This window comes from Gambusia affinis, linkage group LG13 (assembly GCF_019740435.1).
Source record: "Gambusia affinis linkage group LG13, SWU_Gaff_1.0, whole genome shotgun sequence".
NCBI lineage: Eukaryota > Metazoa > Chordata > Actinopteri > Cyprinodontiformes > Poeciliidae > Gambusia > Gambusia affinis.
Window position 1 is genome coordinate 27824616 of NC_057880.1, and position 16990 is coordinate 27841605.

Here is a 16990-nt window from a genome sequence, read left to right on the forward strand (position 1 = left end):
AGAAAGTAGGAGTCCAGCTGCAGACCAGCTGTGAGATCGTCCTGAGGTTGGTGACGTTCAGCAGCATTTCCTGGATTATTGTCATTGTTTTCATGTTTCTCTCTAATGACAGGAGATTTTGCACAACAAATAAAGGATTAAAAATTAAAACGTGAACAAAACAAAGGAGATTATTATTGTGTGTTGCTCAATCTTTTTGTTATCTGTCAGAACGGGTCAACAACCAGATAAAAAGCCTGGTTCTGTGGAACCAGTGGAGACGACGATGCACAGAAGGATCTTACATAAAATCCACACTGAGCATCAGACTGCCTTCAGTCAGAGGCTTCTTCTCACACCCTGTGATTCAGACTGCTACAGGACATCCTTTCTGCCCACAGAATCAATGAGAGTTACATCATTTAGTTTCTTTCTGCGATCAATAAAGGTTTTCTGAAATGAAGAATCTGTGTCCATGGAGGACCAGGGCGAAAAAATTCAATTCTGATTTTAAAGTTAAAATTCTGAGAAAAAAGTGAGAATTTCCTTCGGTTTATTATAAAATAATAATAAATGAATGAATCTGGTTAAAATGAGCTGCTTTTCTCTGTTTGCTGTATAAATCATGGCATGTTTAGGATTTTTGTTTTATAAAGGAAACGGAAAAGCGCTGGACGAGTCATCTACGTCACTTCCTGTACCGCTGTTCAGCCGCTTGCTAACCCGGAACTGAGCGCGGCCCAGAATGGCGGATTTAGCCGCAGTCAGGAGCCAAGTGGTTCTGGTCGTGTACAACCTGGCCCAAACCCTGCTGAGGGAGGCGGTCCGTGTAAGCAGCCAGACGCCCCGGTCAGAGGTAAAGCTAACCGTGGCTAACAGCAACACTTCCGGCTCCAGCAGCTCGTGTCGGGTGACGTCACGGTCCTTGTGAACTCTACAGCGAGTTTAACTGTTTTATTTATTATCAACTAACAAAGCTGTTAACAGCAACGCAGGAGAATATGAACTTAATTGTAGAAAACAAACTAGAATCTTCTCCATGATCTAATAAAAATGCTATCTCATTCCACGGTTGACGGTCTTGTTACATTTAATGTCAGGTAAGTTACAGTGGTTCACTTTTAACGTGGAAAGTCGATACTGAATCTGGGAACACATTTCTGATTAACTCAATCTACGATAAACGGATCGCTTTGCTGACCTTCCCAAAATATAACTAATAAAATGATATTTTCTCAGAAATGATGACAACAAATTCACAGGACGGGCTGCTCAGTGGTGCAGTTGGTAGAGCTGTTGCCTTGCAGCAAGAAGGTTCTGGGTTCGATTCCCGGCCTGGGGTCTTTCTGCATGGAGTTTGCATGTTCTCCCTGTGCATGGTGGGTTCCTTCCTTCCTTCCTCCATCCATCCATTTTCTTTACACCCTTCTTCCCTAATGGGGTCAGGAGGGTTGCTGGTTCCTCTCCAGCTACGTTCCGGGTGAGAGGCGGGGTCACCCTGGACAGGTCACCAGTCTGTCGCAGGGCAACACAGAGACACACAAGACAAACAACCATTCACACACACACTCACAGAATTTAGAGAGACCAATTAACCTGACAGTCATGTTTTTGGACTGTGGGAGGAAGCCGGAGAACCCGGAGAGAACCCACCATGCACAGGGAGAACATGCAAACTCCATGCAGAAAGACCCCGGGCCGGGAATCGAACCCAGGACCTTCTTGCTGCAAGGCAACAGCTCTACCAACTGCGCCACCGTGCAGCCCCCTTCCTTCCTCCCACAGTCCAAAAACATGACTGTCAGGTTAACTGGTCTCTCTAAATTCTCCCTAGGTGTGTGTGTGAATGGTTGTGTGTCTCTGTGTGTCTCTGTGTTGCCCTGCGACAGACTGGTGACCTGTCCAGGGTGACCCCGTGACCCCGCCTCTCGCCCAGAACGCAGCTGAAGAGGAACCAGCAACCCTCCTGACCCCATTAGGGACGAAGGGTGAATAGAAAATGGATGGATGGATATTCACAGGACCTAAGATATGTCTAGAAAAATAGCACTGTTTTCATACAAGCCTTATATTGATTCATTAAATCTTAAACACGGAGTGAGAAGTTCCACTGAAAATTAATTTTTCATTAGTCTGGATGTTTAACTGGAATCTCCTGATCTCAAAATCCAAATTTCCAAGGATTTCAAATCCTCCCAGCTTCCTAAATATAAAATTAGAAAAATAAATCCATATTGAATGTTTTAAGCCATTTTTCCAAAGCGCAGCTGTAACAGTGTTTAAGTTGTAGAATCCCACTTGCTTTATATGTATTAGTGCAATGGGGAAATAGCGCCCCCTCTGGTGTGGCTGGTTACATGTTGCTGGCCCCTGTACTCGCTGCCAGCCTGTGAAAGCTGCAGAGGCGAGTTTCTTTCTTCAGCACACAGTAGAAAAGTGTTAGCAACTCATAAAACATCATTTCTATTAACTTAGACAAATAGTGTGTAATGACTCTTTACTAGATGGCACCAATTTTTGTACATTTAGTTTTGTTAATATTGTAAAACCCTTCATGTGCTAAGCTAAAAGCTAACATAACGCTCTGTTGTAGTGTGAAGCTGAGCATAAACTGCCTGATCACCAGAAACTCCTTGTCTTCATTTAAAAACAACAACGCAGTCGAGGGTTACTTGGGCCGGCTTGGTACAGCGGCGTGAAGCAGAACACACAACAGCCATGAGGTCAACGTCAGATTCATGAGGTCAACGTCAGATTCATGAGGTCAACGTCAGATTCATTAGTAACCAACCTTCTCATGTGATTAATTAATCGGGACTTTTAACAAAAACATTTCTTCCCGTTTCATTCATGAATATTTAACTTCTTTCTCGACTCTGACTGGAGAAATGCTTTGATGTGTTCAGTAAATAATGAGAGAAATTTCACATTTCTAACCTGAAATCTGAGGAGTTTATGAAATTATACTGAGGGCAGAGACAAGCTCTGTTTTTGTTTGTGTTGATGGTCAGAAAAGAGGTTGATCTTGTTATTGATTTGAAGCGTTAATAACTCAGTTATTGTGATAAACAGTGTAATGCCAAATGCTTCGCTGGATCTTTAATCTAGAGCGGAGTCCTGGATTTATGGAAACTGAGCTATAAATATTCCCGTAGAGCAGCTCTATGAATCCACACAGATAATCCCCTAAACTCTGCAGCGTCTCAGAGAGGAATGTCCAACATGACCACAATAAAAGCTGATTGTTGAATCTCTCACTTCTATTCAGTCTGAGCAGAAACCTGAGCTAACATTTCATAATCACACAGGGATGTTCTGATTATAAATATCCATTAGACGTTTATTAGGTTTGGGGATTAGACTGATAATCCCTGTTTCCCATGTATCAGAGAGATTACCTGTCAGAATATATTCTAGAAAGGCTTTGAACAACATTTCTAATACGTCCCATAAAAACCTGCAGAATGTTGTTGATTTTAGCCTGGTGATGCTCAGCAAACCGGATCCTCTGACGCCTCCTGTCCTCTGATCGTCTGATCATCTGATCATCTGATCATCTGATCGTTTCATCGTTTATTTGTTTGATCATTTATTTGTTTGATCGTTTCATCGTCTGGTCGTCCGTCTGGCAGGAAGTTTCCTTCGCTGTTGACCAGCAGGTTGCTCAACAATCCCTCAGTAAGACTGTCTGAAACGCTCAGTTATTTATATCCAGCTATATATTATTATTTGTATATTTTGTATTTGCAGGCAGGCTTGTAATTTTTCTGTTTGCTCCGATGGCGACATTTTGTTTCTGTTTCACTGTGGTGTCTTCGTCAGTAGGTCTGGATCATTTCCAGAACCAGCTGGCGTCCTGGTTCTGGGTCCAGAATCAGATCTGGATCCTCCCGACTCCCCTGCAAGATCCAAACACACTGAAATAAAACGCTGATGGTCAGGAATGTTCTGCATGTAATCTAGAGGAAAACCCGACGACACGGAGAGATGCAGTTAGTTTTCCTGAAGGAAACGTCAGTAAATAAGCTGCTAATAAAACATCTGGACTCATTTGAACCAAAGTTATTAACAGGTTCTTTGGAGGAGCTGCAGATCTGCAGAATCCTGGTTCTGTTCCAGTTTGGGTCCCAGTTTGGGCCCAGTCAGAAGAGACTGGTTTTTTCAGTCTGTGTGAATGAGTGATGGAGGTTTACTGGTTTCCTCAGGAGGAACTGGGAGTGGCAGTGGACAGGCTGTGTCTGGAAGCTGTGGATCGAATCCTGAAGATCCTGGAAACCAGCATGACGAGGCAGGAAGAGGCTCCGCCCACACCGGCTGACACCTGTGGAGGCTTAATGAAGACCCAGACAGGTGGAGGTGAGTCTGCAGGACAAACATTTTCAGATTTTAACATCACAGATTTAACTTTTAAAAATGGTGATGTGATTTACAATCAGCACAGGAAGAAACCCTCAATCATCTGGACGAATATTTAGAGGTAGAAAACAGTAGAGATGAAGGATTAGTTAGAGACACTGGAGGAGCTGCAGGACAGAGCAGCCTCAGGTAAACTAGACCCGTCCTGGGTTAGTGGACCCGACTCGGCTCATAAACAGGACTCAGGTGAGCAGAGGGCTGGATCAAGGCAGGTCTGGATCAGAGTCTGTGTTTGGTGTGAGCCGGGTGAAAGTCGTCGTGTTTCTGTGTTTCAGGTGAACAGGAGTCTGGCCCAGGCCACGCCCACTTCCTGCTGTGCAGAGTCAGTGACGGACCGGCTGCAGAGCAAACGCTGACCATGTTTCCATTTCTGAGCGCTGAGGGTGAGTCTCCCTGCTGAGGACGGAGTCAGCTGCTGCAGCGCCCTCTGCTGCTCATCAGATGAACTGTGTCTGTGTTCCAGGTGACAGCAGAAGCAGCGCCTCTGATGTCACAGGTGAGGAGTTGCAGGTGCGCCCCGCCTCTTCCTCCCCTCTGACCTACGACCATGACTACGCCCGGCCCCCAGCGCCACCTGACGGTGGGGCCAAACGCTGCAGGCGGAGGCCGGCGGAGGCCAGGGCGAGCCAGGAGCTTCACCTGCAGTGCTGGCGCTGCAGCAGGCTGTTCCCCAGCGCCGAGCGGCTGGCCGACCACCACAGGAAGTCCCATCCGCTGTGCTCGGTGTGCGGCGCGGCGTTCGGCGGCGTCCTGAAGCTCCGGGAACACCAGGTGAAGGAGCACGGCCTCCTGCAGTTCAGCTGCGGCTTCTGCCCCAAGAGCTTCAACCACAAGACGCACCGAGACCTGCACGTCAAGGCGCGCCACACCGGCGAGAAGAGCTGCCGCTGCGACATCTGCGGGAAGGGCTACTCCTGCGTCAGCGCGCTGAAGACGCACCGGGTGACGCATTTCAGCAAGACCTTTATGTGCGAGGTCTGCGGAAAAGCCTTCTACCACGCCGCCCACCTGACGCGACACACGCTGGTCCACCAGGAGCCGCGCCCGTTCGGCTGCTCCACCTGCGGGCGCCGCTTCACGCAGGCCGCCAACCTGCGCAGCCACCAGGCCACGCACGCCGGAGAGAAGCAGCTCTGCTCCGTCTGCGGCAAGAGCTTCCGCTGCCTGAGGAACCACATGATCAGCCGGCACGCCCAGGAGCCGGCGGCGGCCGTCACCTGCCAGGTCTGCGGGAAGAAGTTCCCCAACCCGTCGCAGCAGCGGGCGCACCAGCGCAGCCACACGGGGGACAAGCCGTTCCACTGCGACGTGTGTGGGAGGAGCTACCGGCTGAAGGAGCTGCTGCGGGACCAGAAGCCCTCCTGCTGCTCCGCCTGCCCCCAGACCTCCAGCTTCCTGCGGCTGCGCAGCTTCCTCCATGCTCACCTGCAGACCAAAGCTTACCTGAGGCGGATGCAGCAGAGCCAGAACGCCGAGCCGCCGTTTTAATCCCAGATTAGCAGCTGAGACTGAAGATCTGATGAAGGCGCAAAGCTGGACGGTTCGGTTCTGTTTGACTTTAATCCGTCTTTAACCAGAAACATAGAGCAGGTCAGATTGTCCTGTCTTGGAATAAAGTCACAGTTACAGAGCGAACGGTGACGCCCTGGGCGCGAAGCCCTGAGAGACTCCAGCTGGACGTGTTTCCGACCCGGTCCAGAGCCGCTGTTAATCCCATCTGCCGGTTCTGCACCGGTTCCGGTTCCTCTGAAGCAGAGGACTGGTTTGACTGGTTTCCAGTTGAGCAGCTTGAGGGAGTCCAGTAAATCCAGATGATGATGTGTAATCCAGCAGACCTGCGGTCAGATTAACGGACGTGTCCAGGCGATAATCCCACGGCGGTTCTGATGATAATCTGCGGTTTGTTTATGTTCCAGATGCTAATCAGGAACACAACATGTTTGTTTCATCATTATTATGATCATGTGACAATCAGCCGATCAGATTATCGGCTTCCAGGATCCGTCAGACACACCAGAGGTCAGAGGTCATTCTTCCTCCATTTTATTCAGTTATTAAATCAAAATCAACAAATGGAGATTTTTCAGCAGCAACTTTACTAGCAGCCCCATAGAGGTGTTGTCATAGCAACCTCTGGGTCATAACCCCACTCGTAAAAACCTGTTACTTTGACTAGGACCAGGTTTCTTTCCTTCCTTCTGCTCCAAATGATTTGATTATCCAGACAGAAACAGCAGATCTATGACCTGTAGATCTATAGCCAATATTAGTGTCATTGATTATAGATATGATATGGATGTATTTATCTATAATCAATAATAATCCACTAAAATGGTTCCATTCTTCATAATTTTGCAACACATTAAAAATCCGGAACCAAACCGGAACCACCGGCTCACGTTTGGATCCAGATCCGGTTCTGCTTCCAGTTTCTGTTCCCGCCCTGACCAGAACCGGAGCCACTCGCCCCGCCCCCCCACCGGGACCAGTACCGGCTCTCTGTCACCGAACCGGGCCCGGTTCTGGTGCGCCGCAGCCGCCGACAGGCTCCACTGGGCCGAACCGTTCCAGCGCGTCCAGGACTGCGATCCAGGCCCGGATCTGCTGGTTCCTGGCGGGAAGCTGAACGTGTCCGGTGAGTTCTGAACCGAACCGAGGGGACAGAGGTTCGGTCCGGTTTCTGGATCACATGCTGTCGGTTCGGATCAGGATCAGATCAAACCGAACGTGTGTGGATCAGTCGGTTCCGTTCTGACACAAACGGTAGAAACGTTGAGGTTCGGTTCGGACTGGTTTATTAATAAGGTGGCAGGGAACCGGAACCAGAACCATGAATGGACCAGAGCAGCAGAATGTTATAGACGTCCTGCTGTGGATTTGGACCGAACAGAACCAGAAGAGTCCCAACCTGTGGGGAGCGGGCCTAGCAGAGGCCGGCAGGTGGAGATGAGACCGGTTCTGATCCGCAGTCACATTAGGTTCTGATGTGACTCTGGTTCCCGTCATGGAGGACAGGTTCTGGTTCTCCAGGACTGGTCCAGTCCAGTCCAGACCTCTGGTGGTTCTGGACCAGGACCCGGTACCAGGTCCAGATGTTAGTCAGATTTTCATCCTCTGCCTTGTTTGTGTGTCGGATTATAATCCAATTATAATCCAATAACGGCGGCGGGATGATTGGTTCCCATCAGGTCCGATACGGGATCAGCTCTCCATTACATAAACGGGTTCTACGGCGCCGCTGCGTGCCGCTCCGGCCCGGCCCGGCCCACTCTGCCTCTAAATCCACTTCAGGATTAATGTTCAATCAGAGTTTCCCGCCGGGTCGGGACGATGATCCGTTCGGCGCCACGGCGGCTCACACTGGGGAGGGGATCTGATTGGACCGGAGGACCATCTGAAGCTCTCTAGGAGGGAAGCTGATGTTCTCCAGAACCTTCAGAACCGGTCTAGTTCCTCAGGCTCTTTTAACTCTGTTTCCATGGTAACAACACCAGGCCTTCAGCTAGCGTAGCGAAGCCGGGTCCTGGAGGGCCGAGGTTCTCCTGGAGGGAGCCGTTCCCTCCTGATCAGGGTTCTGCTGGCCCGGTTCCATCTCTGTCGCAGTGAACTGCCTGGACGCTCTTCCGGACCGGGTGGTTCTGATATGGGAACGGGACGAACCCGGCACCGAGGTGAAGGTCTCCTACAGGTACGACGCCACACGCGCCTGCTGACTGCTGCGGCGACGGAGACTCCGTGTCCAGGATGCATCTTCGTCCTCAGAGCTTTTCTCATCTCCAGAGAAAATCTCCACCAGTCTAGAAGATCTCTAATCTGAAATGTTTCAGACCCAAAGATTGTTTTGGTGGTAAATCTCACCATTGTCTGCATAGAGCAGCAGGACAACATCTAGATCTGCACCCAGAACCAAAACAAAGACAGACACCGACTAAAACAAACCGTCTAACTCCCTACAGTACAACAGGAAGTGGTTTTCTGGTCCTGCTTCCTGGTTAACTTTCTATAATTCAGATGTGGTTCAGTGAGGTTCCCCTACACTGAGGAACTGTTCTTCTCTGTGATCCTGACGGACCTCAGAGACCCAGTCCGACTGAGGTTTTATCCAGAGTTTAAAACTGACATGGGGTCCAACACGACCTTCAGAACATTTCTCCCTGCCTCGTCTGGGTCACGTCTGGCTTAAATGAGCTCCAGGTCTGATTTACCGGCTTGGTGAAGCAGCTGCTAGCGCTAGCAGACCCTGATGGATGATGATTGGTCCAAAAACAGAAGTAAAATTGTATAGTGTCAGTTCTCAGGTTTCAGGAACTTGAGGAGTTTTAATTGCTAACTTCATCCTCACTTCCAGCTAACTTTATGCTACCTTCTGGCTAATTTATGCTAACTTCTTGCTAACTTGCTGCTCAATTCATAATAACTTCCTGCCAACTGTATGCTAACATTAGGCTAACGTTCTAATATTTTTTCCTAACACCTTGCTAACTTTATGCTAACTTCCTACTAAATTTATGTTAACTCAAAGTTAGCATGAATTGAATTGATGCTCAATTCATTCTTAATCCCTGCTAATTTTCTACTAAAATGATGCTAAATTCATCCTAATTTACTGCTAGATTAATGCTAACCTACCTGGACGTATATAACAATCAGAACATGGCCGCCAGTGGACTCAGATTTAATCTTTGTAAGGAGTGCAGAAGACAAAGTTCTGTTTTAAGGAATATTTAGAACCAGAACATTTCAGACTCTGACCTTTGGTCAGTGTGAGGAGGTGAGCAGGTTGCTGCTGAGGAACATTTCTGTTGTGGCAGCAGAACCTCAGAGCGCGACACACTGATAACGGCGATGAGCCCAGAAGCTCAGAGATCCTGCAGGGTGATGAGATGTTACTGAGTGACAACAACCTGAAACCATAAAACCAACTCAAAATGAGACTCAACGAGCTGAACGCGCCCAGAAACAAACCGGGTCAGGTCAGAACATTTTCTACCACAGCTGGATGGCTATAGAACAAGGTTTCAGAACCAAGAGACCAAATCAAGCAGAGCTGATCCGGTTGGTACCAGAATCTGATCCCAGGTGTCAGAACAGGAACGTTGTCTCTGCTTAGTGAACAAACTGATGATCCCGATAGCTTTACAGCATCTTCCAGGTCCAAAGGTTCCTTCTAAACCCAACTGCCTGAAAACAAACAGAACCTTCAGAGAAATCTGGATGTTCATTAATGAGTCTTTCTTCACTCCTGATCCGACCAGAAACTGATCCAATCACCTTCTTCCTGTCCAACTACATCTTTAGGTTCTTCAGCTGTTAGCCACAGTTTTCTGTCTCTAAATACTGGACTTGGTTCCACAGCAGATCTTCATCAGAGCTGCCGCCAGGTGGGACCTGACATCAATCGGCTGAAATTCTGTCCAATAACAAAAGAACCGAAAGACAGTTTGATCTTTACCGTCTTAACTTTGACCCTCAGTCAAAAGGTAGCGGTGTCATTATGACGGTTCAGGAGGTCTGAATGTTCTCTGGTCACTTTTACTCCAGGTTTCCAGATAAGAGTGTTCAGATGTTGTCAGAACCCAGAGAACGTTCCTCGGGACGTTCTGTCTCAGTGCAGGGCCGTGATCACCTGTAACCAAGCTGTGAGGGGAAGCCGAGTCAATGAGCTCAAGCCACTGTGGACCTGTCCATCTGTCCTACATGTCTTCAATGGGAAAGACGGACATCCCTCTGGAAGAGGTGAGACACCTGATCGGAAGGTCCATACCAGTCAAAAATGACCAACACACCCAGTCCATACCTGACCAGTCCATCAAAACCAAGTGTAAACTTCCTCTGCTGTCTTCAGGTGATGCCCTCTCAGCCTGGTGTCTGTCCAGCAGAACCTCTGGACAGCGAGGACGTCCTCTTCCTGCTCTACACGTCAGGCAGCACAGGGAAACCTAAAGGCATCGTCCAACCTTGCGGGTTACCTGCTGTTCGCCTCCATCACTCACCAGATACGCCGCCGGTCTTTGAACCTAACCGCGGTGGAGAACTCCTGGTTCCTCATGGTGCTAGAACATTATGACCTCATCGGGATTCTGACCCGATCATATCGGGCCAAGGCCACTGGCTAGTTGGGTCCTCCAGTCGTTGGGTTCTTCTGGTACCAGTGGTTTTGACCAAAGAGAAGCTGAGTGCCACCAGGAGTCCTGGTTCCCCATCATCGGATCTCTATGCAACATTTCTGTTGCATAGAGACGTCGGTCACTCGACAAGACGAGTAGAGGAAATACGATTAAATAACAAAAGAAGATGGTAACGCAAAAATGATTTTGATAAGTAACTGTAGTCTGACTACTGGATTTGAAATAGCAACGCGTTAGATTACTCGTTACTGAAAAAAGTGGTCCGACGTCAGTAACGCGTTACAAATTAACACGTTACTGACGTCACTGCTGCTAGGAACCGGTTCTGGGGTTTGACACCAAACACACCAGGCGCAGACATTCTGAGCCAAGATTTAAATTCTGGACCAGGAACTTCAGATCCAGTTTCCGGGTCAGAATGTTCTGGTTGTTTCTTAGTTACCTCATCATCAGCAGAACCACGTGTCTGAACGCAGGACGGAACCGCTAATCTAGTCTAGCGGACATAAAGTCATCACATCACTTCCTGGCAGCTGGAGACCAGGAAGTGATGTCACCACCACCTGGATATCACTAGGAAGTGATGTCATGACTACCTCTGGCCCAGGATTGGTCGGTGTTGATGCTCCATATCTGGTTGTCCACAGTGGGGGAACCCTGGCACTGGTTCCTCTGGGACGCTGCCCCCTGGTGGACACCTGGTGAGACACCTTCCTCCCAGTTCTCCCAGTTCCTAACCCAAAGCTGGAGAATCTCCCAGAGGAACCTTCCTGCTGTCTGTGGAGGTCAGAGGTCATGGAGGTCCGTTAGTTCCTCCCACATCTGGTTCTGGTTCTGGAAGCTGACCCGACGTTAAGTCCTGTTGATTTTCTCTTTGCTGAAGTTTAAACCCTAATTGGAACGATCAGCAGCAGAACATCTGCAGCTCAGCGGACAATTAACAACCAGCCCCCTGACCTCTGACCCCCCGCCCCCCTCCTTCACCCCTCTCCGCTAGAAAGGATCATGGCCGCTGACCCAATTCCTCGACAATCTCGCCACGCGGCTCTAAACTCGGCCGAACTGCTGGGCCAACCAGAACCTCTAGGAACTGCAGCTGGCCCCTGCTGGCAGAACCGGGAACTGCAGGCAGAACCACTGGGTCAGAACTGCCTGGGACAGCCCTCAGACTGGTGTCTACCAGAACCAGACTGGACCGGTTCTCTAATCTCTGCTCCCCCTCAGAGACCGGAGGAGTGTGCATGGCCCCTGACCCGCGGGCCGCGGCGCCGCCATGGTTCCGGCCGTGAGGCCGTTCTTTGGCATCCAGCCGGTTCTGACCAGGTGAGGCCCAGGTAGAGTCCGGTTTTGTTTGTTCTGATTAATCAGCCTGGAGGTTCTGGAAGAGACAGAGGACGGGTTCTGGAGACTCCTGACTGAGCCGGTCCGACTGACTGGACGGAACCAGAACTGCAGCTGTGGTACCAGTGGTGAAGATGCTGGTGCGGTCCAACACCGGTTCTGGACCAGGTTCTGGACCAGGTTAGGGTCAGGTTGCTGTGGGAAGGAGCAGCAGAACCTGTTTGGATCAGAACCTTTCCCTGATGACCTGGCCCAGTCCAGGAGTTCTGAGCGGTCCAGAACCATCTCTGACCCAATTGGTTTTTGGAGTTTTTTATGGTTTCAGACTCGGGTCAATGTTTGGGTTGTCTGAACCGGTTCTGACCCGGTTCTGTCTGTGGTTCTGATCCGGTTCGCTCTGGTTCTGCCTCTGGTTCCGACCCACCGGGCCAGCAGCACCAGCTGGTTTTTGGGTAGCAGAGTTCTGCTGGGCTCTGGTCCAGTCAGGGCTGACCCGTGTGACCCGGTTTGGTCGGCGCCGCTGCAGCAGCTGGTGAATCAGCTGATCTGGAGGTTCTTCCTCCTCCTCATCATCAAGGCAGCAGATTAGATTAGATTAGATTAGATTAGGATCCTGAGACGCAGCCACACCAGAACCAGAACTCCTCCCATCTGGACCGGTTCTGCCTCAGTCTGAAAGCATCTCCAGGCAGAACCTCAGCCGGGTTCTGATCAGATGGACAGAATCCGTAAGGAATAAAATCAGCTCATTGGTTCAGAGGAGTACCAGAACCGGACCGGACCGACCCAGCAGATGTAAATGTTGGCGCTGCCTGACCCCAACGACCTCCCTGATGTTCCTAATCAAAGTCCGTAAAGGAATCCGCCGGGTCTCGTCTCCCTAATCAGAACCAGAACAAAACTGATTCCCAGGTTCCCTAGCGTACGCTACGATGTACTGGGAACATACTGGGAACATACTGGGAACATACTGGGAACATACTGGGTAGATACTGGGAACATACTGGGAACATACTGGGAACATACTGGGAACATACTGGGTAGATACTGGGAACATACTGGGTAGATACTGGGAACATACTGGGAACATACTGGGAACATACTGGGTAGATACTGGGAACATACTGGGTAGATACTGGGAACATACTGGGTAGATACTGGGTACATACTGGGAACATACTGGGAACATACTGGGTAGATACTGGGTACATACTGGGAACATACTGGGTAGATACTGGGAACATACTGGGTACATACTGGGTACATACTGGTTGTAGTCTGAAAATCTTTGGAATCCTCTGGACTTGATAAATTGGTAGAAAAGTTCATTTCCATTTCAGCAGAGAATCCCTCCAGCTGTTCCCTCCAGCTGTTCCCTCCTTAATGTTCCCTGCTGTCCCCGTCAGGGGAGGTTCTCTGTGGGAACCCGGTCAGCGGTTCCCTCCGCAGTTCTCTACTTCACCGGGGACGGAGCCTTCCGGTCCGAGGACGGGTTCTACCAGATAACGGGTTGGATGGTCGACATCATCGACACCGGCTGGGGACGGCCGAGATTGAGGACGCTCTAGTAAGAACCGGGTCCAGAACCAGATTCTGAAGAGTTCTCCGGATGGTGGATGGGATCCAAACAGAGATGGAACCAGTTTGGGTCCAGTTAGAATCCTGGACCCAGTCACTGAGGCCAGAACAGAACCTTAATAAGTAAAGGGTCTAACTCATGAGAAAAAAGAAGACTCCACCCATCCAGAACACCGTGGAGGGCCCCATATGGGTCTCACATGGTTTTGTCTGTGGTTTCCATGGCGACCCCATATGGGGCCCTCTGCAGTTCACTGGCTAGAAATGATCAATAAACAAAGAAAGAGCAGCTGTAGAGACCTTGAGGAACCAGAACCAGAACCGGGTCAGCCCCTTGAACTGGTCCAGGAAGCAGAACCTCCTGTTGGGTCGCAGGAGGTTCTGAAGTTCTGAGGTTCTGACCCGGTGTGAACGTGGAACAGCAGTGCCCTCTGGTGGCCGCTGGACTGAACAGAACCGGCTGTGATCGGAACACGCATGACATCAAAGGAGAAGGTGAGACACACCTGGGCCCTTTCACAATAAAAGCCTCTTCTGGTAGAAACAGAACCGGCCTGGGCCAGCTGGTCTGGTTCTGCAGAATCTTAGCTTAAATGCAAACTGAACCTGCAGTTAAAGGCTTTGCTGCCCCCTGCTGGTCATTCAGTGCAGCTCTCAATTCGGTCACAGACTCAACTGAGAGGTTCTGATGGGTCCAGTTTAAGATCAACCTGAAGTTTGATCCGTTGTCTGAATGGAAGGTTGCAGATGCTCAAGAGTTTGTTTAATTATTTCATAAAGATTAGAAATGAGTAACTTAACATCCTGTCCTAATCAGAACCACAACAAAAACAAAGAAGAATGATCAGCTGTTTTTAATAAACCTAAATTTCAAATGGATTCTGCTTTAGAATAAACACCAAACCCACTCTCTTCAATAAAACACTTTTGGATATTTCATGAATATCTTTCAATAATAATAATGAAAATTCTGCGGCTAAAAGCTCAAAAACATTCGAATTCATTCACAAAAAAGAAAAAGAAAAAGAAAAGTGTTGGGGCCCAAAAAACGTCATCAGACTGCTGGTTGATGACATCATCAGGTCCAGTCTGTACTGGAGTCTTCAGAGGAAACAGGAAGGCTGAATTTACCCAGGAGTTGTTGATCATGTTGCGTTTGACTGCTGTCACTTTCTTAGGTTAAAATTAATTTTTTGCCATGTTATGGATGAGGAACGGATAATTTCAGGTGGCTAAAATAAATGGTTTCCTTCCTTTAACTTTGGCAAATAATGACGAAATGTCACTAAATCCATAGAATTTGTTGTTGATGATGAGAGGAATAAACACAGTTAAAGACTTGCAGGGAAATTAATTTGTTCCCATTTTATGGAGGAGGATCAGATTATTTCAGGCAGCTGAAATATCCTTTCTCTCCTCTCCCATAACTCTGAGAAATAAACAGCAACTGTTTCCAAATTCTCAAAAATTGTTATGTGTGATAGCATGTAGTAGAAATGTCCTTAATCCAGTAATTTGTGATATTTTACATTAGAACAGGATTTACCAGAAAGTCTCAACTCTCGTCTTTCCAGGAAGTCTTCCAAATTCCACTTGATGCAGATCTCGTATTACGTTCTGAAGAACTTTTGTGTCCTGCTATCAACAAGTTTCCATCCCGTTATATCAGCAATGAAAAATTATAAATACACACTACGTGTTGGAAAACTGAGTTTGGTGACGGACTGTTTTCCTTACACACATTTACAATCTGTAAATCTTATCTGCCATTATTTATCTTGTATTATAAACCCACTAATACATATATAATCCATTTCCTAACATTCTTGTATAATCTGTGCATATAGCGCCCATATTTATATTTATATTTAGTCTTGTACACCTGTAAATAAATATTTATATCCTGTATAGAACTTCTGGATGGATGCAAACTACATTTTGTTGCTTGTACTTGTGACGGTGCAACGAAATTAAAGTTGAATTCTATTTTATTTGTGAGGCTGAAGTGACAAAAGTTGGGAAAAGACGGATTCTCTTGGCGTTTAAAATAACACAAAGCCGGGTAAGAAGACCTCGTTTATTTATTTTACCATTTTGTTATTGCTTCTTTTTTAAACAACAGTTGTCCATTAAACTTTTTCCTGTCTGTTTACTGTCACAAAAATATGAGCCACTAGCACCATAAAAGCTCTTCGGAGAAAAAAACAAACAAAAACTGAATGTTTCAACCTTGACTTGATCATATGAGTTGTTTTACTGAGAAATCGTCCCGATCCTCTGGCTGCTATGCGCGCTCCCGACACGGGGGGCAGATTTTCTCAGGGGAACGGATTTTCGCACAACACCGGACCAGACAGTGACCAGAGGTGAATCTCAGAACCGGAAGGCAGCAGCTACCGACAACTCTTCCTCTTCCTGTTTGCTCCTCATCATCACTTCTTATTTCTAGTTCTGATGGGTTCAAATTTAAAAGATTTAATAACGTTACTCATCACTGTTTTGGCTGGAGGAACCAGGCAGTCATTTACCCAGAATGCATTGCAGCATGAACAACATGGCGACATTCCTGTGGAAATATTTTTATTGAAATTTATGAAAACTAAATAACCTACAGCGTTATTACTGTACTGTTTTTACATCCAAGATAAATATTTCCCAAATAAGGTCTATTGTTGTAACTAGTCAAGGTTCCTTTAAGGACAAGTGTTGTTGTTGTTGTTGTTGTTGCACCGCTGTCACTAAACTGTCAACGTCTGATGTTTTGAGGCATGTTCCACTATAAGGATTTTATTTGTTTTATTCTTTGCCATTTTAATAAAAATAGTAAAAGATTATTAAGGCACCTAAAAAGGCATTTTATTAGCCTAAAGTATACACTCAGCTGTAATTTAAAACATACTGAAATTTTAGTATATCTCAGTTTACTTTTCAAGTAACTGTCAAGTGAATTTAAAAAAAAAAATCTATTTTGAGCATATATTTTAAAATATTCACAAAATATCTTTAGAAGCTTATTGTTTCATTGGTACACTTGAGCAAATACATATTTTGTTCATTTAAAGTATACTTTTTATTTAATATATTTCTTAAAAGTGTGTTTTGATACAATTATATTTAAGTATGTTTAAAGTTATTCTGTCAAAACTGGCACAAGCATGCTTTTAGAATACTTTGTATATATTTATATGCAGTATACTTGATACTTAATGTAAGTATGTTTGAAATATAATAAAGTATTTTGGTTTTCACTTGGGCGACGCTGACAGTGGGAATGAAACTGTTTTCCAGAAAAAAACTTCCACTTCCTGACACGACGGATGAGAAATATTTAACTTTTAGGAGAAATTCAGATTTTCTTAGATGCATCGTCTCGTTGTGCCTTAAGATTTAGCTACATTTCTCAGGATTTGGCATCAATTATTTCATTCCATGTTTGAGACGTTTTCTTCAGTTTCGTTGGAAGTCATTGAGTTCCTGAACCTCCGACGTTAGAAACGCTGAATAAGTTCAGCTCGTCCTGATGTCTGCATCTCCTGCAGGAAGTTCTG

The 16990-nt window shown here is 47.1% G+C and overlaps 1 protein-coding gene across 2 annotated transcripts; it reads left to right on the forward strand.

Moving 5' to 3' along the window:
• Positions 1-685: 685 nt before the first annotated feature.
• On the forward strand, positions 686-15287 carry LOC122842634 (zinc finger protein OZF-like). 2 transcript variants are annotated; one of them, XR_006372589.1, is made up of 5 exons: positions 686-835; positions 4185-4335; positions 4671-4778; positions 4859-10131; positions 10241-15287. XR_006372589.1 is itself a non-coding variant. In XM_044136687.1 (4 exons), the coding sequence occupies exons 1-4, from the start codon at positions 725-727 to the stop codon at positions 5881-5883; spliced, it is 1395 nt and encodes a 464-aa protein (XP_043992622.1). In that variant the 5' UTR covers positions 686-724; the 3' UTR covers positions 5884-15287. The 2 variants fall into 2 exon arrangements, 1 of the variants encoding a protein (XP_043992622.1); XM_044136687.1 differs by having other exon boundaries at positions 4859-15287.
• Positions 15288-16990: the final 1703 nt, after the last annotated feature.

Bases quoted from the DNA above. Each gene is read 5' to 3' on its own strand.
- LOC122842634 (XM_044136687.1), top strand. From the start codon at position 725: ATGGCGGATTTAGCCGCAGTCAGGAGCCAAGTGGTTCTGGTCGTGTAC. The intron at 836-4,184 runs GTAAAGCTAACC...TGGTTTCCTCAG, and splicing joins GCCAGACGCCCCGGTCAGAG to GAGGAACTGGGAGTGGCAGT. The intron at 4,779-4,858 runs GTGAGTCTCCCT...TCTGTGTTCCAG, and splicing joins TCCATTTCTGAGCGCTGAGG to GTGACAGCAGAAGCAGCGCC.